The following is a 21,487-nucleotide window of genomic DNA, read 5'->3' on the forward strand; positions in this document are numbered from 1 at the left end:
TCACCAAGATCAATCTATGGAGTAATCTAGGAACGAGGGGAAGGAGAGTGCATCTACATACCCTTGTAGATCGCTAAGCGGAAGCGTTCAAGTGAACGGGGTTGATGGAGTCGTACTCGTCGTGATCCAAATGACCGATGATCCTAGTGCCGAACGGACGGCACCTCCGTGTTCAACACACGTACAGCCCGGTGACGTCTCCTACGCCTTGATCCAGCAAGGGGAGAAGGAGAGGTTGGGGAAGACTCCATCCAGCAGCAGCACGACAACGTGAGCTATCTATCTACAACATATTTGCAAAGACAATTTAGACTATGTTCATGATAATTGAGTTCATTTAATGAACTCCCACTCAGATAGACATCCCTCTAGTCATCTAAGTGAAACATGATCCGAGTCAACTAGGTCGTGTCCGATCATCACGTGAGACGGACTAGTCAACATCGGTGAACATCTTCATGTTGATCGTATCTTCTATACGACTCATGCTCGACCTTTCGGTCTTCCGTGTTCCGAGGCCATGTCTGTACATGCTAGGCTCGTCAAGTCAACCTAAGTGTTTTTGCTGTGTAAATCTGGCTTACACCCGTTGTATTCGAACGTTAGAATCTATCACACCCGATCATCACGTGGTGCTTCGAAACAACGAACCTTCGCAACGGTGCACAGTTAGGGGGAACACCTTTCTTGAAATTTTAGTGAGGGATCATCTTATTTAAGCCACCGTCGTTCTAAGCAAATAAGATGTAAAACATGATAAACATCACATGCAATCAAATAGTGACATGATATGGCCAATATCATTTTGCTCCTCTCGATCTCCATCTTCGGGGCTCCATGATCATCGTTGTCACCGGCATGACACCATGATCTCCATCATCATGATCTCCATCATCGTGTCTTCTTGAAGTTGTCTCGTCATCTATTACTTCTACTACTATGGCTAACGCTTTAGCAATAAAGTAAAGTAATTACATGACGTTTATGTTGACACGCAGGTCATAAATAAATAAAGACAACTCCTATGGCTCCTGCCGGTTGTCATACTCATCGACATGCAAGTCGTGATTCCTATTACAAGAACATGATCATCTCATACATCACATATATCATTCATCACATCCTTTGGCCATATCACATCACAAAACACTTGCTGCAAAAACAAGTTAGACGTCCTCTAATTGTTGTTGCAAGTTTTTTACGTGGCTGCTATAGGTTTCTAGCAAGAACGTTTCTTACCTACGCTAAAACCACAACATGAATTGCCAATTTCTATTTACCCTTCATAAGGACCCTGTTCATCAAATCCGATCCGACTAAAGTGGGAGAGACAGACACCCGCTAGCCACCTTATGCAACTAGTGCATGACAGTCGGTGGAACCGGTCTCACGTAAGCGTACGTGTAAGGTTGGTCCGGGCCGCTTCATCCCACAATGCCGCCGAATCAAGATAAGACTAGTAACGGCAAGATAATTGACAATATCGACGCCCACAACTACTTTGTGTTCTACTCGTGCATAGTAACTACGCATAGACCTAGCTCATGATGCCACTGTTGGGGATCGTAGCAGAAATTCAAAATTTTCTACGCATCACCAAGATCAATCTATGGAGTAATCTAGCAACGAGGGGAAGGAGAGTGCATCTACATACCCTTGTAGATCGCTAAGCGGAAGCGTTCAAGTGAACGGGGTTGATGGAGTCGTACTCGTCGTGATCCAAATCACCGATGATCCTAGTGCCGAACGGACGGCACCTCCGTGTTCAACACACGTACAGCCCGGTGACGTCTCCTACGCCTTGATCCAGCGAGGGGAGAAGGAGAGGTTGGGGAAGACTCCATCCAGCAGCAGCACGACGGCGTGGTGGTGGTGGAGGAGCGCGGGAATCCTGCAGGGCTTCGCCAAGCACCACGGGAGAGGAGGAGGGAGAGAGGTAGGGCTGCGCCAACAGGGAGAGCAAATCACATGTCTTGGGCAGCCCCAAACCTCAAGTATATATAGGGGGAGGGGAGGGGCTGCGCCCCCACCTATGGTTCCCTCCCTAGGGGTGGCGGCAGCCCCCAGATCCCATCTGGGAGGCGGCCAAGGGGGAGAGAGAGGGGGGCGCACCTAGGGTGGGCCTTAGGGCCCATCTGCGCCTAGGGTTTGCCCCCTCTCCTCTTGAGGACGCCTTGGGCCTTGGTGGGAGGCGCCCCAGCCCACCTAGGGGCTGGTCCCTTCCCACTATTGGCCCATGTAGGCCTCCGGGGCTGGTGGCCCCACCTGGTGGACTCCCGGACCCCTCCGGTGGTCCCGGTACACTACCGGTGATGCCCGGAACACTTCCGGTGGCCAAAACCATACTTCCTATATATTAATCTTTACCTCCGGACCATTCCGGAACTCCTCGTGACGTCCGGGATCTCATCCGGGACTCCGAACAACATTCGGTAACCGCGTACATACTTTCCCTATAACCCTAGCGTCATCGAACCTTAAGTGTGTAGACCCTACGGGTTCGTGAGTCATGCAGACATGGCCGAGACAACTCTCCGGTCAATAACCAACAGCGGGATCTGGATACCCATGTTGGCTCCCACATGCTCCACGATGATCTCATCAGATGAACCACGATGTCAAGGACTTAATCAATCCCGTATACAATTCCCTTTGTCTAGCGGTACGATACTTGCCCGAGATTTGATCGTCGGTATCCCAATACCTTGTTCAATCTTGTCACCGGCAAGTCTCTTTACTCGTTCCGTAACACATCATCCCGTGATCAACTCCTTGATCACATTGTGCACATTGTGATGATGTCCTACCGAGTGGGCCCAGAGATACCTCTCCGTTTACACGGAGTGACAAATCCCAGTCTCGATTCGTGCCAACCCAACAGACACTTTCGGAGATACCTGTAGTGTACCTTTATAGCCACCTAGTTACGTTGTGACATTTGGCACACCCAAAGCACTCCTACGGTATCCGGGAGTTGCACAATCTCATGGTCTAAGGAAATGATACTTGACATTAGAAAAGCTTTAGCATATGAACTACACGATCTTTGTGCTAGGCTTAGGATTGGGTCTTGTCCATCACATCATTCTCCTAATGATGTGATCCCGTTATCAACGACATCCAATGTCCATGGTCAGGAAACTGTAACCATCTATTGATCAACGAGCTAGTCAACTAGAGGCTTACTAGGGACATGGTGTTGTCTATGTATCCACACATGTATCTGAGTTTCCTATCAATACAATTCTAGCATGGATAATAAACGATTATCATGAACAAGGAAATATAATAATAACCAATTTATTATTGCCTCTAGGGCATATTTCCAACAATAAGGCTGGGCTTTAGTCTCGGTTCCAGCCAAGAACCGGGACAAATGAGTTGCCTATATATACCCGATCACCGGCGAGCAGAGCACTCCACAGTGCTCTGTTTTTTGCTGGCCGGCGAGGAAGGACATTTGGGTGATCTAGCTCACCTCTTATGCATGTGAGGTGTTCGACGAAATGCCCGAGCCACACTAGTTAAGCTTTCTCCTCTCGAAGCTCGACCTCCGAGCTCCATTTTTTCCGAGATTTGTCTAGGTTTAGCGGTCTGTCATGCCCCGTCCTCGTCTTCACCGCTGTCGATCGCCCGCGCCGATCTCGTCGCTGGCACCACCATGGTGAGCCTCTTGTTCTTATCTTCTTTCTGAAAAAATCTTACTTTAGATAGATACTTGTCTAATTTTCTTACCTTTGACACACATAATTATATATAATGCACACAGATGAACCGGCAATGGATGTACGGTGACAGGCACACCTCCGAGTACATTAAGGGCGTGCGTAAATTTCTCGAAGTGGCTGAGGCAAAAAAGCAGAATGGTTTTATGTGTTGTCCATGCCCTGATTGTGGGAATACGAGGTCTTACTCTGACAAGAAAATCCTTCACACCCACCTGCTTTATAAGGGTTTCATGCCACACTATAATGTTTAGACGAAGCACGGAGAAATAGGAGTTATGATGAAAGACAACAAAGAAGAAGAGGACGATGACAACTATGTGCCCCCTGAATACAGTGATGCTGCAACGGGGGAAGCCGAAGATCAAGAGGAAGCTGAAGATCAAGAGGAACCAGATGATGTGCCCGATGATGATCTCCGTCGGGTCATTGTTGATGCAAGGGAAAAGTGCGAAAGTGAAAAGGAGAAGCTGAAGTTCGATCGCATGTTAGAGGATCACAAAAAAGGGTTGTACCCCAATTGCGAAGATGGCAACACAAAGCTCGGTACCGTACTGGAATTGCTGCAGTGGAAGGCAGAGAATGCTGTGCCTGACAAAGAATTTGAGAAGCTACTGAAAATATTGAAGAAGAAGCTTCCAAAGGATAACGAATTTCTCAACAGTACGTACGCAACAAAGAAGGCCGTATGCCCTCTAGGATTGGAGGTGGATAAGATACATGCATGCCCTAATGACTGCATCCTCTACCGTGGTGCGTACAAGGATTTGAACGCATGCCCGATATGCGGTGCATTGCGGTATAAGATCATACGAGATGACCCTAGTCATGTTGAGGGCGAGCCCCGCAGGAAGAGGGTTCCTGCGAAGGTGATGTGGTATGCTCCTATAATACCACAGTTGAAACGACTATTCAGAAACGAAGAGCATGCCAAGCTGATGCGATGGCACAGTGAGGATCGTAAGAAAGACGGGAAGTTGAGAGCACCCGCTGACGGGTCACAGTGGAGAAAAATCGAGAGAAAGTACTGGGCTCAGTTTGCAGGTGACCCAAGGAACGTATGGTTTGGTCTAAGCGCGGATGGCATTAATCCTTTCGGGGAGCAGAGCATCAATCACAACACCTGGCCCGTGACTCTATGTATGTATAACCTTCCTCCTTGGATGTGCATGAAGCGGAAGTTCATTATGATGCCAATCCTCATCCAAGGCCCTAAGCAACCCGGCAACGACATTGATGTGTACCTAAGGCCATTAGTTGAAGAACTTTTACAGCTGTGGAATGTAAACGGTGTACGTGCGTGGGATGAGCACAAAAAGGTAGAATTTAACCTGTATGCGTTGCTGTTTGTAACCATCAACGATTAACCCACTCTTAGTAACCTTTCAGGACAGGAAAACAAGGGATACCATGCATGCACGCACTGTTTAGCTGACACCGAAAGTATATACCTGGACAGATGCAGGAAGAATGTGTACCTGGGCCATCGTCAATTTCTCCCGACCAACCATCAATGTCAAAAGAAAGGCAAGCATTTCAAAGGCGAGGCAGATCACCGGAAGAAGCCCGCCATGCGTACCGGTGATCACGTACTTGATATGGTCTCTGATTTACACGTAATATTTGGAAAGGGTCCCGGCGGACTAGCTGTTCTGAATGACACTGAGGGACGCGCACCCATGTGGAAGAAGAAATCTATATTTTGGGACCTACCCTACTGAAAAGAGCTAGAGGTACGCTCTTCAATCGACGTGATGCACGTGACGAAGAATCTTTGCGTGAACCCGTTAGGCTTCTTGGGCGTGTATGGGAAGACAAAAGATACACCTGAGGCATGGGAGGACCTGCAACGTTTGCACGAAAAAGACGGCATGCCTCCAAAGCAGTATGAAGGTCCTGCCAGGTACGTTCTTAACAAAGAAGAGAAGGAAATCTTTTTTGAATGTCTACTCAGTATGAAGGTCCCGACTGGCTTCTCGTCGAATATAAAGGGAATAATAAATATTCCAGAGAAAAAGTTCCAGAACCTAAAGTCTCATGACTGCCACGTGATTATGACGCAACTGCTTCCGATTTCATTGAGGGGGCTTCTACCGGAAAACGTCCGATTAGCCATTGTGAAGCTATGTGCATTCCTCAATGCAATCTCTCAGAAGGTGATCGATCTAGAAATCATACCAAGGCTAAGGAGTGATGTGGTACAATGTCTTGTCAGTTTCGAGCTGGTGTTCCCACCATCCTTCTTCAATGTCATGACGCACGTCCTAGTTCATCTAGTCGACGAGATTGCCATTCTGGGCTCCGTATTTCTACACAATATGTTCCCTTTTGAGAGGTTCATGGGAGTCCTAAAGAAATATGTCCGTAACTGTGCTAGGCCAGAAGGAAGAATCTCCATGGGCCATCAAACAGAGGATGTCATTGGGTTTTTGTGTTGACTTCATTCCTGGCCTTAAGAAGATAGGTCTTCCTAAATCGCGGTATGATGGGAGACTGACTGGAAAAGGCACGCTAGGAGCGGACTCAATAATATGTAGGGACGGGCATTCTTGGTCTCAAGCACACTACACAGTTTTACAGAACTCTACCTTGGTGACCCCGTATGTCGATGAACACAAGAACAGTCTGCGCTCCAAACACCTGGAGCAGTGTGATGACTGGATTACATATGAACACATTATGACTTTCAGCAGTTGGTTGGAAACACGTCTCAGAGGTGACAACACTTATTGTGATGAGCTGTACTCGTTGTCCAGGGGACCATCTTCAATTGTATTGACTTACAAAGGATACGAGATAAATGGGAATACATTTTACACGATCGCCCAAGATCAAAAGAGCACCAACCAAAACAGCGGTGTTCGCTTTGATGCAGCAACCAAGAGGGGAAAGGACACATATTATGGTACATAGTGGACATATGGGAACTTGACTACGGACATGATTTTAAGGTCCCTTTCTTTAAGTGCAAATGGGTCAATTTGTCAGGAGGCGGGGTACAGGTATACCCACAGTACGGAATGACAACAGTGGATCTGAACAATCTTGGGTACACTGACGAACCATTCATCCTAGCCAATGATGTGGCACAGGTTATCTATGTGAAGAACATGTCTACCAAACCGAGAAAAAGAAAAGATAAGGAAGCGAATACATCATACGATGAGCCAAAGCGCCACATAGTTCTTTCAGGAAAAAGGGACATCGTGGGAGTGGAGGGCAAGACAGACATGTCCGAAGAGTATGAAAAGTTTCATGAAATTCCTCCCTTCAAAGTCAAGGCTGACTCAAGCATCCTGATAAACGATGAAGATTATCCATGGTTAGGGCGCAATAAGCAAAGCACACAAGCGAAGAAAAAGTGAAGACTTTCTCTCCACAACTATTATGATGATACCATGCCAACTTTCAACCTTCCTAGTTCATTTAAAATGCATGTTGTAACAGACGAGTTTCCATATGAAACCTGATATCTCAAAACAGATTGTCCGTTTTGTTGAAATGCTTTGAATGTTTTGTTGAAATGCTTTGAATGTTGCATTTTATAAACCTCTAGTATTATTGAAACTAAAATTATATAAAATTTATGCAACTAAAATTATCACAGTATTTTCTGTACAAAACATTAAAAGCAAAAAGAGTTTTATTGATGATGTGGCTTATAGCTCAATTGTGCATTTTGAACACACAAAAAGTCAGGAGTTCACAGATTTTTCATAAAGAACTTTTTTGTTACAAACTTTAATAGCAAAAAGAATTATCATAAAATAAATTAAATAAGTAATTAGAAACAAAATAATATAAACTTTAATAAAATATATAAGTACAAACAAAATAAAATAAAATAAACTTTAATAACATAAATAAAATTTATGAAACTAAAATTATCACAGTATTTTCTGTTCAAAATCATTAAAAGCAAAAAGAATTTTCATAAAGAACTTTTTTTGTTAGAAACTTTAATAGCAAAATTACATAATAAGTAAGTAATTAGAAATAAAATAAAATAAATACGTTTTTGTTGTAAATAGAAACAAAACAAAATAAATAAAGCAAAAAAGAAAACAAAAAAACAGGGAAAAAATAAAAAGTATGCCACCTGCTGGGCCTCAATGCCTGAATACGACTAGAAACCCATCCATGGGCCAGGATTCAGGCCCACAGAAGGCCCTGTAGGCCCATCAGGCATACCAGTGACAATTAGGCCTAGAAAGCCTGCAATGGAGAGGAGCTCGAGAGGGGTGCGGTAGTGGGGCTTATAAACCACTGCGCGCCCCTCTCAGCTAGCGAGGTGGGACTAAACATTTGGGCACAGGCAGAACGAGGCCTTTGGTCCCGGTTGGTGCCACCAACCGGGACTAAAGGGGGGCATTGGAACCGGTTCGTGGCACCAACCGGTATGAATGTCCCCCTTTGGTACCGGTTGGTGCCACCAACCGGGACCAAAGGCCGCTGCTTCCCGCCTTTTGGGCTGCCGAAAACTGATCTTTGGTCTCGGTTCGTGGCACCAACCGGGACTAAAGGGGGGCATTGGTCCCGGTTGTTGCCACGAACCGGAACCAATGCTCTGGGTATATAAGCTGGGCTTGTGAAAATTTCACAACGAGTTGGCCCCGCCCTCCGCCGCCCCCCGTCGCCGTCACCCTCCGCCGCCCCCGAGCCGCCCCCCGTCGCCGTCGTCGTCGCCCTCCGCTCCCCGCCGCCGTCGCCCTCTGCCGCCCCCGCCGTCGCCCGCCACCCCCGCCGTCGCCCTCCGCCCCCCGCCGTCGCCCTCCGCCGCCCCCGTCATCGCCCTCCGCCCCCCGTCGCCATTGTCGTCGCCCTCCGCCCCCCGCCGCCGTCGCCCTCACCGGCCGCCCCCGATGTGAGCCCCTTTTTTTCATACATGTATTAATTTTTTATTTAGATTGTTAGTAGATATCGATTTTAGTTTAGTGCATTTTAGGTTAGTGTAGAGGAAAAAGTAAAATAAGGAAAAGGAAGAAAAGATGAAGAAGGAAAGAAGGAATAAGAAGAAGAAGAAAAAGAAGCAGGAGAGGAAGAAGGAGAAGAAGAAGGAGAAGAAGAGGAGAGGAAGAAGAGGAAAAAAGAGGAGAAGAATAAAGGAATAGAGGAGAAGAAGAAAAAATAGAATATAGTATATTCTATTTTTTTCTTCTTCTCCTCTTTTTTTGTTCTTTTTTTCTTCGATCTCCTCCTCTATTAATCCTTTCTTCTTCTCCTCTTTTTTTTCTTCTTCCGAACACCGCGGAGGTGGTTAATTAGTAGTTGAACTAGTTAAACTAGTTTATTTATAGTAAATGCTTAATTAGTAGTTGAACTAGTTGATTTAATAAAACTACTTTATTTATAGTAAGTGCTTAATTAATTAGTAGTTGAACTAGTTGATTTAATAAACTACTTTATTTTACTATATATAGAAGTAGTTTATTTTTAGTAAGTACTACTTTATTCTATTTATAGTAAGTGCTTAGTAGTTGAACTACTTGATTTAATAAAACTAGTTTATTTTACTATAGAAGTAGTTTATTTTTAGCAAGAAAATTAATAGAACTATTTTATTTTTTTAGTTGAAGCAATTATTCCCGCATCGACGTCGATGATGCCTATCCCGCATCCTCGTCGTCGACTCAGCGGAGGAGGCCGGCTTGATCAGAGGGGCCATGTCCGGGACTGGGCTCCGCCGGGATGGTTTTGGGACGTGCTACCTTCCGGGGGCGTAGGTTGGTGAGGAGCCAGCCCGTCATTGACCCGATCCTTGTTTGGTGGCGGTCGCGTGGGCCAGTGACGGTGCCGAGGCTTCCGGACACCGCGGAGGTGGTACGTCACCGTGTCAGCGAGGAGGACGAGCACGTCCGTCGCTACATGGTTGCGTTGGAGGGAAGGTTCGACAATACCTGGCAGGTTCTTCGGGGATCTCACTGGAGCGATCCTGTGATGGTTCCTTCTCTTTGGGTGTCCACCGCCCGCGCCGATACCCGTCGGGCGCTACGGTTCTAGCTGTACTAGCGATGTTATATGTATGATAGTATTCGAGGTGTATTAGTGATAATATTCGACGATGTACGGATGCAAGAGATGATGTAGTTTTGCTTATAATTGAATGCATCCTAATTTGAATACTACTTTATTTTGCGATTTGATTTTGCTTATTGAATGCTCAAATTGGAAAACTACTCCTACTTTGAATGCTAAAATTGGAGAGCACTATGCAAGGCGTATGCATATGATTAGTTGATAGCTTATAGGGTTTTTGTTTTCGCAGAAATCTAGGAGCCCCCCTCCATCATCCCCGCCGTCGTCCCCGTCACCGACCCCTCCGACCTCGAGGTGAGACCAACCAAATCCTTTTTTAGAAAGATAATTAAACAATATTTCGGGTTGACTTTAAGTCTGTCGAGTCTCCACCATGTATGAGAGGACGAAGAAGCCCGACTGTTGCCGTGGGGGTCGTTTCTCCTTCTTCTCCGGGTGCTAGACCTTTGTTATGCACCAGGGGAAGGAGTAACGACCATCACCGACGGTCGCAAATGTCAGAGAGGAATCAGTGAGGGAGAGTTCCACCATATATATACGAGAGGACGAAGAATCCCGACTGTTGTCGTGGGGGTCGTTTCTCCTTCTTCTCCGGGTGCTAGACCTTTGTTATGCACTAGGGGAAGGAGTAACGACCATCACCGACGGTCACAAATGTCAGAGAGGAATCAGTGAGGGAGAGTTCCACCATATATATATAAGAGGAAGAAGAATCCCGACTGTTGTCGTGGGGGTCGCTTCTCCTTCGTTCCCGTGTGCTAGACATTTTGGTGTAATGCACTCGGGGACAAAGTGAGGAGCGACCATCACCGAGAGTCGAATATATACACCATGTGAGCTGAGAGTTTTCAAGAAAAGACTCGACAGACCGATAGTCAACCCGTGATGAATAATAATGATCTAATTTAGTTTTTGTAGTACATATATTTAATTGTACAAGTTATATCTTTGAATTATGAACGTAGGAAATATCGTCATGAGACGACGAAAGTCTCCCGGAGGAGTGCAGCTGGTGCCACGACGATCGAGGTCTGTGCGACAGGCCTCACCTGGACGATGATCGGTGCTTCAGCATTAAGCTCGAGGAGACCTTCGATGTTGAAACGGTACGCAACGACGACACGTGTTTTTTCGTAATTAAGCATGACTACAACTATTTCAACGTGTAATTTTCATTTTTTACAATTCGAGTAGCTTATCCCATGCCATGCAAGGCGCTATGTCTTGGAGAGGATGGGTTTTGAAGAACATGAAAGTTTCAAAATAAAGAAAATTCACCTAAGGACTCATCATGATGTGGATTTTGAAGTAAAGTTGTACAATTCTGAGAGCGTAACCCATTTTGGTTGCAAAAATGGAAAACACTTTGCAAGATGTATGGTTTTGATGAGGGTATGCTTGTCACTATGGATCTTGGTGATCCTGAAATCGAGCAAGACAATATGGACATTTGGGTCCTTGTTGATACGCCTCCAATTCTACCACTATGTGAGTTTCTCAAACATAGTTATTAGCTAATTTATATTGTTTATTTCAAAATAGTTGACATCTTATTTCCATTGACAGCTTATTTTCATTCTTCAAAGAATGTGCGGGAGATGGTAGACAAAACCCACTACACCGATGGCTCCGAATTAACTTACAAGGAGAAAAATCATCTGGTCGGATTTTGTACTGACATCGAGAATTACAATATCTACAATCAAACTCCTCAACATTATGGTCAATACGTGCCACTAGTGCATGTGTGAACTACGGTAACTACCATGGAGATACCCTGGTAAGATTTTTTACTATTACGACCATGCATCTTTTGCATACTTCTAAAACTAGTACATCATTGCTAACTATGAAGTTATTACTATATTTTCAACAAATAATCCGAGAGAATTGTGTGACTCATTTGATGTATCAGAAAGGTAGTCTTAATGTTTTGAACATACAGCCAGGTCATCCTACGAATCTCAACTGTCCACACTAGATTTCTAAAAGGAATGGAGATATGCAAATCAAAAGATGGAAAAAATGCATGGACAATCGTAAGGAGGTTCTTGGAAGCAAAAGGAAGCGAAGCGTAAGAATTGGAGACATGATGATCTCCATTCTCCATAATGAAGAGTCAGGGTCTATATTGTTTTATGCTATTTTACCTTAAAGAGGGTATTTAGGTCCTACCTAATACTGATGATCATGTGCTAATAACAATTAAGTAGGGTTGGTTCGATGACTATGAGGATGATGATCGTATGACTTGTTATTAATAACGAGTAGAAGTTGTATGATGATGATTAGTAGACTTATTATTATATATGATGATGCATGATGCGAGCATGAAGAGTTATTATATATCAGCGGTTGAAATGAACATGGATTTGAAGTGAAGGCAACATGCATGTGGTGCATGTCGAAAGTAGTACAATCCAAACTTGATCAAGTTAGGATTAGTATTACTTTTGACATGCACCACATGTTGCCTCACTTCAATCTAAGTCATGTTTAGGCATAGCAGTAGCAGTAGAACGGAGATAAGAGAGGACACATCTCTCTATTAACTACCTATACCAACCTAAATTAATCCCCAAAACTCCTAAACCACCTTCTTTCAAAAAAAAAATCAGCCCCTGAAATGCTGACACGTGGAAGCTTATTGGTCCCGATTGATGCTACCAACCGGGACCAAAGGCCCTCGTGCCTGGGCTCGCCGGAGCGGTCACGTAGAAGCCCATCTGTCCCGGTTAGTATAAGAATCGGGACTAAAGGCCTAGGGCATTAGTAACGACCCTTTAGTCCCGGTTCCCCAATCAGGACAGATGGGCCTTATGAACCGGGACAAATGGCCATTTTTCTACTTGTGATAGATTGGAGTGATTAAGTACCTCTTAGAATATTTGAAGGTTCGAATGTAGTTGTATCTGCAGTTCGATGAAAATGTACCAGAGTCGTGATATGTCCCTCCCTCTATAATAACCGCTAATATGGAGACTCTGGAGGCAAAAGACACTCCAATAGAGTCGTATCCCTGCACATTTCATAATGTTTGAAAGATACTCCAAAAAGAGGGGTTCAACCATATTCGTAGGTTATGGGGGGTGTTTTGGAGGGCACTCAAACTCTACCATTGTGGCGCCATTAAAGTTTCAACGGCTTCTTCTCCCTGATTCTACTATGGTTTCTTTCATTTCAATGGCGTTGCGGCCCGCATAACTCCCACGGGGAAAAATCACCGACGACTTGACATATACCGAAAGGGAGAGAGAGTGTGTCTTATTATTTCACGGGAAAAGAACTTATAAAAGTATCAACTAGGCTTGGTTCATTGTTTGCTCTACAAGCAGCCGGTGCATCAAATATTCTCCCTCTAAAGCACTAAATTAATCTAGGCATATATGACCCATCACTTTGTGTGATTCAACGATGAAGTGTGATCTAATCCTCATCAAGAGTTGAAAGTCTACTTCTGTGTGTCTGCAGGTTGGATCCTTTCGGTCTATACTTCTCTTCATCGGCGGCGGTTGCTGTTCTGGTGCGCTGGTCCTATGGGGCCTTAGCACGACGACTTTCCGATTGTCTACTACAATAATGTTTGCTCCGCTTCAACGAGGGAGGGGCGATGACAGCGACGCGTCTTCGGCTCGCTTCAGTGCTTGTAGTCGTCGCTAGGTGGTCTGTGGACCTGGATGTAAATTTTACTTCTAGTGTTCTTTGTACTACCTTGACAGTTGATGAATAAATCAAAAGTTTTCTTGCAAAAAAAAAGAGTTGGAAAAGAAGGTCAGATGAGTAGCATGTATATTTATTTGTCGTTGATTTAGTACTACTAATTTTCATGAGAGCTTATGTCAGCTGCATATGCGTACTCCTCCTCTTGAGGCTCTGTAGTGTGGTGTATTGCAGAATATCATACAAGTGGGACCGCCGAGAACTAGCGGAGCTTGAGACTTTGCTGGGAATTCCCGAAAGGCTTCACGTATAATAAATACTTCCTCCGTCTCATAATGTAAGATATTTTTTTGACATTAGTGTAGTGTTAAAAAACATCTTACGTTATGAGACGGAGGAAGTATTAAAAACTGGGCGAAAGTGTACCTTTCGTCGGAAAGAGCTAGTAGATTATTGTTTGTGAGATTCGTAGACAATGCGTGTAGAGCCAAGGCGGGATCGCAGTTGGCAATCCGGGCGTAGATCATGCCGCCCACAACGACCTTCCGCCCGGCGGCACGGGCGCGCGCGGGCGCCATAGTGTCGACATCGTTGTACCTCCACGTCCACTTGCCCGCGTCCCCCGTAACGAAACGCCGGCCCACGCGAGCCACCGATAACGGCCCCCACGCCCGCCACCCCGCACGCCTGACCGGCCCCCCTCCGCGGCGTCCCACTGACCGCTGGGCCCATGGGACCCTCCCGCACGCACGCACGACCGGGCCCGCCCGCGGCGCCGGCCCGCCGGGGCCCCGTGAGATCCCCCAACCGACGGCGGCGGCTCGGGGATGACGACACCCCCCTCCCGTGGCGGGGCCCCCGCGCGCCGATGTGGCGACGCATCGCATGTGTCTGCTCCCCGCCGCATGCAGCAGCCGCGCCGCGCGGTGATAAATTGGGTTTAATTTCATTCCTCGAATCGGATCGAATAATCCGTCGACTGTTCTGGAGAGTGAGCAGGATCGGATTGTTATTCTATTGTTGTCCGCGGCGGCCATGGCGTTCTTCGAGGTGAGCCCCCCCTGCCGTCCTCTCTTCTTCTTCTTCTTCATCACAGCGGCAGCCATGGCGTTCAGAATCCCCTGCTTATTTGTCCTGCTGCCGCGTTGTTCTACTACACAGCGCTGAATTGCGTGAAGAAATTCGTTAATCATTCGGGTTTCTCCGTTCCTCTAATGGCAGGAGACGGAGTCGTACTACGTCCCCTACCTCCGCGCCCACCTGCACCAATTCGCAGGTACGTAGGCTAATTAAGGGGCTATTTATGGTTATTTTTTGCTAAACCCATCGTGGGAGCTCGTGATTCTGACGGGGCGGGGCACCGCTTGGTCGTCGGCGGTGGCAGCGTCGGTCTCCGCGGCGAGCTGCGAGGAGGGGGCGGGCGACGACGAGGAGTGCCGCGACGAGGCGGCCGCGCTCAGGCTCAAGATGGTGGCCGTCGCCGCCATCCTCATCGCCGGCGCGGTCGGCGTCGCCATCCCGCTCGTCGGCCGGAGGCGGCGCGGCGGGGGCGGCGGCGGCAGCGGCGAGGGCGGGTCCTCCGGCGGCGGGATGTTCGTGCTCGCCAAGGCGTTCGCGGCGGGGGTCATCCTCGCCACGGGGTTCGTGCACATGATGCACGACGCCGAGGAGAAGTTCGCCGACCCGTGCCTCCCGGCCATGCCGTGGCGCCGGTTCCCCTTCCCGGGCTTCATCGCCATGCTCGCCGCGCTGGGCACGCTCGTCATGGAGTTCGTCGGCACCCGCTTCTACGAGCGCAGGCACGGCGAGGAGGCCGCTGCAGCCGCGGCCACAGCCGCGCGTGACGACACCACGGCGCTGCTCGAGGACGGCTCCCTGTCAGGGATGGCTGCCGCCGCGATGAGCGGCGACGATGAGAAGCAGGACGCCATGCACATCGTGGGCATGCGCGCGCACGCGGCGGCGCACCAGCACAGCCATGCGCATGGCCATGACGCGTGCGATGGTGGAGCCGTGTACGACGCCCATGCACACGCCAACGCCCAGGGCCATGGCCATGACCATGGGCATGGGAGCGAGGAGAGGCCGTCCCAAGCTCATCATGTGGTTGTCTCGCAGGTACGGGCAATTTAATGTTGTTGCCAGTTCTTAGGGCCACAAACTTCTACTTAAACACAAGTGACATCTTTTATACAGTACATTTTTTAATCCAATTATCCCAAAGATCACTAGATCAGACAACTTAAAATTCGCAAAATCATAGTATTATTACTACCGTTCTATGCAGTAGCTTTGTAAACACATAGTACATCCCCGTGTTTGAACAGTTTCTTATATCTACTTTGGATTATTTACTGAATTTGTTATGTTTGAATTTGACTTTCAAATCATATTTCGTAAATTGTGAATTTGAAATGAGTATCAAGTATGTGTGTCAGAAATAACATTGTTTGAATTATTATGATGATAGTATATAGTCCCTCCGTCTGAAAAATACTTGTCCCAAGCTTGTCTTTCAAATGAATGTATCTAGCACCAAGTTAGTGCTAGATACATCCATTTGAGGGACTACCTTTTCTGGACAGAGGGAGTACATGTATGTGCCATTTGTATGCTTGTTTAATGGAAAATAGAAAGAGAAAAACAGATTTTAGGGGAAGATGTTTACGGGAACAGAGAAAAGACCTCACAAAACAACTTCCCCTAAATTATACGGGCACCCCGGTAAAATCACTTTTACAGGAGCTATTGGAGATGCTCCCTGTCCTGTATGTTTGAGTTCTGGTCAGTGAAATTTCCTTTGCTAAGTTATATCTGAAAAATGTCAGTACAACTGCACAGACGACCAAAGATACAAAATGTAGTCTCTTGCATTGATGTTTTCAGTAGTGTATTTGTGAAGTATACCGAATAATGATTTTCTGTATTCTCAACAAGATTCTGGAGATGGGGATTGTATCTCATTCGGTGATCATCGGGCTATCCTTGGGCGTTTCGCAAAGCCCATGTACCATTAAACCTCTTGTTGCCGCCCTCTCCTTCCACCAGTTCTTCGAGGGTTTTGCCTTGGGTGGCTGCATTTCTGAGGTTAATGTCCACTTCATTTTTGCTCTATGGTTAACAGTTCCTCACTCGGAGTTAGCACTCATGTCCCCTTCATGTTAATTGCATCAATTCAACACACTCTGTATGAACAAATGCAGGCGCAGTTCAAGAATTTCTCTGCTCTCCTGATGGCTTTCTTCTTTGCTATCACAACACCTGCTGGGATCACCGTGGGGGCGGGGATCGCGTCATTCTACAATGCCAACAGCCCCAGGGCATTGGTGGTGGAAGGCATTCTGGATTCAATGTCATCTGGTATACTGGTCTATATGGCATTAGTGGATCTCATTGCTGCTGATTTCCTGAGCCGGAGGATGAGCTGCAATCCGAGGCTGCAAGTGTGCTCATACGTTGCCTTGTTTGTCGGGGCTATTGCCATGTCATCACTGGCTATCTGGGCTTAGTGCCAGTGAGGATTATTGAAGCTTGGGACAGGCTGCTTGGTGATCAATGCACTACGACTTGTTGCCTAGCTACCATTAACTGAGTAAGATGGGAGGCTTTTCCTTTCGCTGTCCATTCTTTTGTTTGTTCTTCCATGGTGCTGGGCCGTGTAACGTCCTCTTTTGGTCATAGAAAAGGAAGTCCCTCTTTGGGGTACATTGTGGTGGTACAGAATTGGGACAAGTTAGTTAGGGAATAAAGAGTTTAGGAGTCCCACCAGTCTTTGCAGATGTACAGTTCATCCTCGGTGTTAGATAAGGGGCCTTGTCTGTTCTCAAGTATAATCTTGCACGTACATCAATGTGGATCTCCTGAAAGTCGCTTCAACTGTTCGAATACATTCGCAGGTGCTGTTTGAAATTAGGATGGTTATGAACTCACGCCTGACTCTTTTGCCGCACCTGTTAGCACTATTTTGGTTGTATATATGGAATAAAGGTTACCGATCTTTCTCAACTTAAATACCAATCATACGAAGATTGAATATGATGCAACAGAAATTCTTTATCCTTTATTCTTTTTTGTAATTGAAGCAGTTCGTTGATACTGTTGTTGCTGGACTGCAGATTCATTTGTACACCACAATTAATTTTATCAAAATACAGTTCATTCATCTATGCCTGTAATAATGTAGATTTTTCCTGATGACTTGAGCTAGACGACTTTGGTAGATTGTACTGCAGTATATCTTATATTTGGTTATGTTTTTATCAAGTTCCAGTAACCCATGCTTGTGCTGAACAACACATATATATTGTATCATTTATTTGTATTCCCTCTCAAACAAAAATTGTATTGTATCATTGGTTCTGTTTGCTGTATAATATAATATCCAATGTTCTCTGTTGATGGCATTACACATACTGTCGACAAATGTAAGATTTGTGATCTGAGTGTTTTACCTAGAGTGCATTTGTATGGTTTTCCAGCAGAGGCCTCTGAGCAAACATATGATCCAGGCAGCTTGTGCAAGAAGGTAAACCAGATACATATAAATCCTTATGGGACATATTGTTCCTGGACATATAAAATGCCCATGTTTCAAAATTTTAAATTGCTGCATTCTTTCAGCCTTTACCATCCTCTGTTGCTTTTACCCACCGACAAATATGGTTGTGCGAGCTATAACCATTACTTTATAGGGGACTGGTTATGCAGGCCTCCTTTTTTCTTGTTTTCTGGTACAGTAGTAACATTACAGTAGAAAGACCAAGTCTAAGTTGAACCTTTGATTAGTGTGCTCAAATTCAGTGAAAATTATCCCTTTTCTTTCCATTCTTCTAAATTTGATGGTTTCTAACATTTACTACATGACCCGGAACTGATAGGAATCTACTAGTGGACAAAATGGATTTAGTTTCGCCTACATAATTGCTTATCGCGATGAAAATAGCATGTGCATAATCTTCGTGGGTAGTGCTTGTTCCATCAATATGCTGGAACCAAACACCCACTATAATTTCTGATGCAAAAGTTGAATTGTCGACAATTCGATGTACAAACTGATGTTTCTGCTATGTCATAAACAGGTCTTGCCAACTAGAAGTGCTTGACGCGAAGGCGAGTGCAGTCATATGGATGGATGATGAGTCGCAAGGTGGAGCCAACCCTTTGCTCCCTGGCAAATCCCGCTGCTAGAGATATTGATCATGTCACACTCGAGTCGATGAACGTCGACTTAAAGGCTACGGCGCATCTGAAGCCTGAAGCTCGTTCATCATCAGCAATCCAAGAGGCTATTGTGATACCGTCCGTGCCTCCGGCAGATTCTCTTGTCATATCCTCCCTGGACCAGACACCGGAACCTGCAAAGCCTGGAGGGCATCTCCGCTGTTGAGATAGAAAGGGCTCAGGTCCGTGTCTTGTTACCAGCTTTGCTCGTGCTGCTCACGTCCAGAACCACGGCTAAGTGAGGGAACTGTTTGGGACATGCCATAGTGATCAACTGTAAGCTAAGGTTTAGCTGAGAAAGGAGAAAATATGTTGGATCACCTGGAGAGCAATCAAAACTAGGGGATGATCACTAAGTGAGGATTAAGAGCACATCTGCCACTCTCATCAGGTAAATTCAGGTTCGGCCATCAAAGAAGTTACGAGCTAGTGTTCTTGCAGGAGATAGGAGTACTACCAGACATGAGGGGACAGTCTGGTAAGGTAGCCGCGCAGAATCTCTTGAGAAAGGTTAACCTTTTTCTTTCCCGGGCTCATCAACTGCCAAGTTGGAAGAGACTTGCTAGCTAATTCAAATGTACCATATCCTATCAGATAATGGAATCTCCAAGGACCGGGACAAAACAGAGAGAATGCGAAGGAGCTATTGGTCGTGGAGGACATCGATCCAGTGTCCGGGACCGGGAGCTCTAGCCAGGGACAGCATGATTCGATCGCCACTGAGGAGAGGACGAGTGACCCTGCCACGGCGTGGTGGCCTACCGGTTGTGGCAACCCGGCGAGACATGTTCCGAGGCCCGAAAGAGGCGCCCGTGGAGGAATACTGAGCACGGAGCACCGAGCAGTGTGCGTGTCAGTTGGAGGAAATGCGGCAGCCTGCCTGCCTGCCATCATTGACCTCCAGGACTTGGATGGGCGGAGCAGTGAGTAGTTCAGACTTCCGAGATGAGATGGACAGATAGATAGATTCTGCGTCTGAAGTCTGAAACCTCTCTTGGCGCATTCGAATCGAGTATAAAGGGGAAGCTCAGATCAATCAGGGGCTCTGTGGACGAGTGCGCCTGCATGCATGGAGGCACCCTCTGGATTTGATGAGATGGCGAGGGGTGTGGCATCTGATGAGGTGACACGGTGGCGCGCTAGCCTGGCGTCTTCCGCAGGTGCTCCACAGAGGAGGGCTTCCCGCGCTAGCTAGCAGCCTAGTGGACGAACAGGATGGATACAGCACTCCTGGGCTCCTGGCTTTGGAATCTTTGCCAAGAACTGGCACGGTGGCGAGCCAGCTTCAAGAGTGAAACCGGATGTATCTCTTCTCTCCTGGCTTTCGGATCCGTGTCGTCCGGCCGTGCGATGCCGTGCGATGCGCTGCGGAATTTGACGTGTTTAACACTGATGAGGTTTCTTCTGCATCTGTCTGTCACTGCGCATCGTAACAAATGGTTTTCCCCTTCCCGTTGTGCTCTTCCTCTTCTATTTGCTGTTAGAGCTTGTTCTGGTCTTCATTCTTTCTTTCTTTTTGTGGGGACTGGTCTTCATTCTTGGGTGCCGAGAGACGGACTTCTCGAGCATGCGGCACCTGCAGCAGCAAACCGACCGCGCACAGGGTGTTCAGGCCAACTCCAACCGGCGATCCAAAACGGACGTTTGATTTGTTCGGATTTTGTCTGCCTGAGATAAGAAAACGGACAACGGACGTGGACGGAGAGGCGGACACGGCCTCTGCACCCAATGGTGCTACCTTATTTGACGAGAGGTCCGTCCTCGTCGTTTCCTCGAACACCTAGTAGGCGTGGCGAACCTGCGCTGCTGCCTTCGAGCGCCCGCGCGTCGCGTTTGAGGTCTAGCGTTGGAGTTGGCCTCAGGCACATGCGGACAACGCGCACATTTCTATCGTGCGGGTTTTGTACATGTAAGTTTGGCTTCTCCTCGGGCACCTTTTATTCCAGACAGCTGATCGCAAAGCACATGCTGTAGCGAAATAGCTTTCGTCTCTATCTCTCTCACGCGATCGAGGCGAGTGGTTCCTGTACCTTCGCTGCTGGCTCCTGTTCCCTCGGCCCGTCGCTCCGGCAGTGGAGGCTGGGCAGGGGAGCCTTGGGTCCTTCTCTTCAGTGTCGAGCATAGGATGTAACATCCTTGATGTGACTATATCTCCCACGTGTCGAGACATGACTTAGAGGCATAATCGCATTGAAGGCATATGTCGCAAGTTAGGCAATCTTCACAACATCCCATGTAATATATATGTAATAAAAGGGGAGATAACATAGTTGGCTTACACTCGCCATGTTAATCAAGGACATAAATAACATTACATCATCCAAACACTCATGGCCCGACTACGGCGCCAAAATAAAAGATAACCCAATATGCGACACGGTCCCGATCACCCCCAACTGGGCACCACTACTAATCATCAGGGAAAGACACGTAGTATCGCTGAGAGTCCTCGTCGAACTCCCACTTGAGCTCAAGCGCGTCATCTGTAGCGGAATCATCAGGCCCTGCATCTGGTGTAATAGTAATCTGTGAGCCACAGGGACTCAGCAATCTCGCACCCTCGCAATCAACACTATTTAAGCTCATACGTAAGGCAAGGTAAATATGTGGAGCTGCAGCAAGCGACTAGCAAATATGGTGGCTATCCTGTTCGCAAAAGAGAGCGAGAAGAGGAGGCAAAGCGCGAGCGAGAAACTAGAGAGCAACCTGCGCAAACATTACTCCAACACCGTGTCCACTTCCCGGACTCCGCCGTGAAGAGGCCATCACGGTAACACACTCAGTTGATTCATTTTAGTTAAGTTAAGGTTCAAGTTATCTACAACCGGACATTAACAAATTTCCAT

The 21,487-nt window shown here is 46.8% G+C and overlaps 1 protein-coding gene across 6 annotated transcripts; it reads left to right on the forward strand.

Moving 5' to 3' along the window:
- Positions 1-14,114: 14,114 nt before the first annotated feature.
- Positions 14,115-20,554, forward strand: LOC125518800 (zinc transporter 10). Of its 6 annotated transcripts, XR_015609885.1 has the most exons (8): positions 14,115-14,471; positions 14,643-14,697; positions 14,806-15,539; positions 16,359-16,508; positions 16,625-17,013; positions 17,900-17,946; positions 18,500-19,151; positions 19,236-20,554. XR_015609885.1 is itself a non-coding variant. In XM_048683669.2 (5 exons), the coding sequence occupies exons 1-5, from the start codon at positions 14,457-14,459 to the stop codon at positions 16,928-16,930; spliced, it is 1,260 nt and encodes a 419-aa protein (XP_048539626.1). In that variant the 5' UTR covers positions 14,118-14,456; the 3' UTR covers positions 16,931-17,459. The 6 variants fall into 6 exon arrangements, 2 of the variants coding, with proteins under 2 accessions (XP_048539626.1, XP_048539627.1); XR_015609883.1 differs by having other exon boundaries at positions 18,500-20,554; XR_015609884.1 differs by having other exon boundaries at positions 17,903-17,946; positions 18,500-20,554.
- The last annotated feature ends 933 nt before the right edge of the window (positions 20,555-21,487 follow it).

Source organism: Triticum urartu, chromosome 7A (assembly GCF_056163025.1).
Source record: "Triticum urartu cultivar PI428250 chromosome 7A, HENAU_Tu73, whole genome shotgun sequence".
In the NCBI taxonomy this organism is placed as follows: domain Eukaryota; kingdom Viridiplantae; phylum Streptophyta; class Magnoliopsida; order Poales; family Poaceae; genus Triticum; species Triticum urartu.

Coding starts and splice junctions, on each gene's coding strand:
- LOC125518800 (XM_048683669.2), top strand. Junction 14,698..14,805: donor CCACCTGCACCAATTCGCAG/GTACGTAGGCTA, acceptor CGGCGGTGGCAG/CGTCGGTCTCCGCGGCGAGC. Junction 16,509..16,624: donor TGGGTGGCTGCATTTCTGAG/GTTAATGTCCAC, acceptor GAACAAATGCAG/GCGCAGTTCAAGAATTTCTC.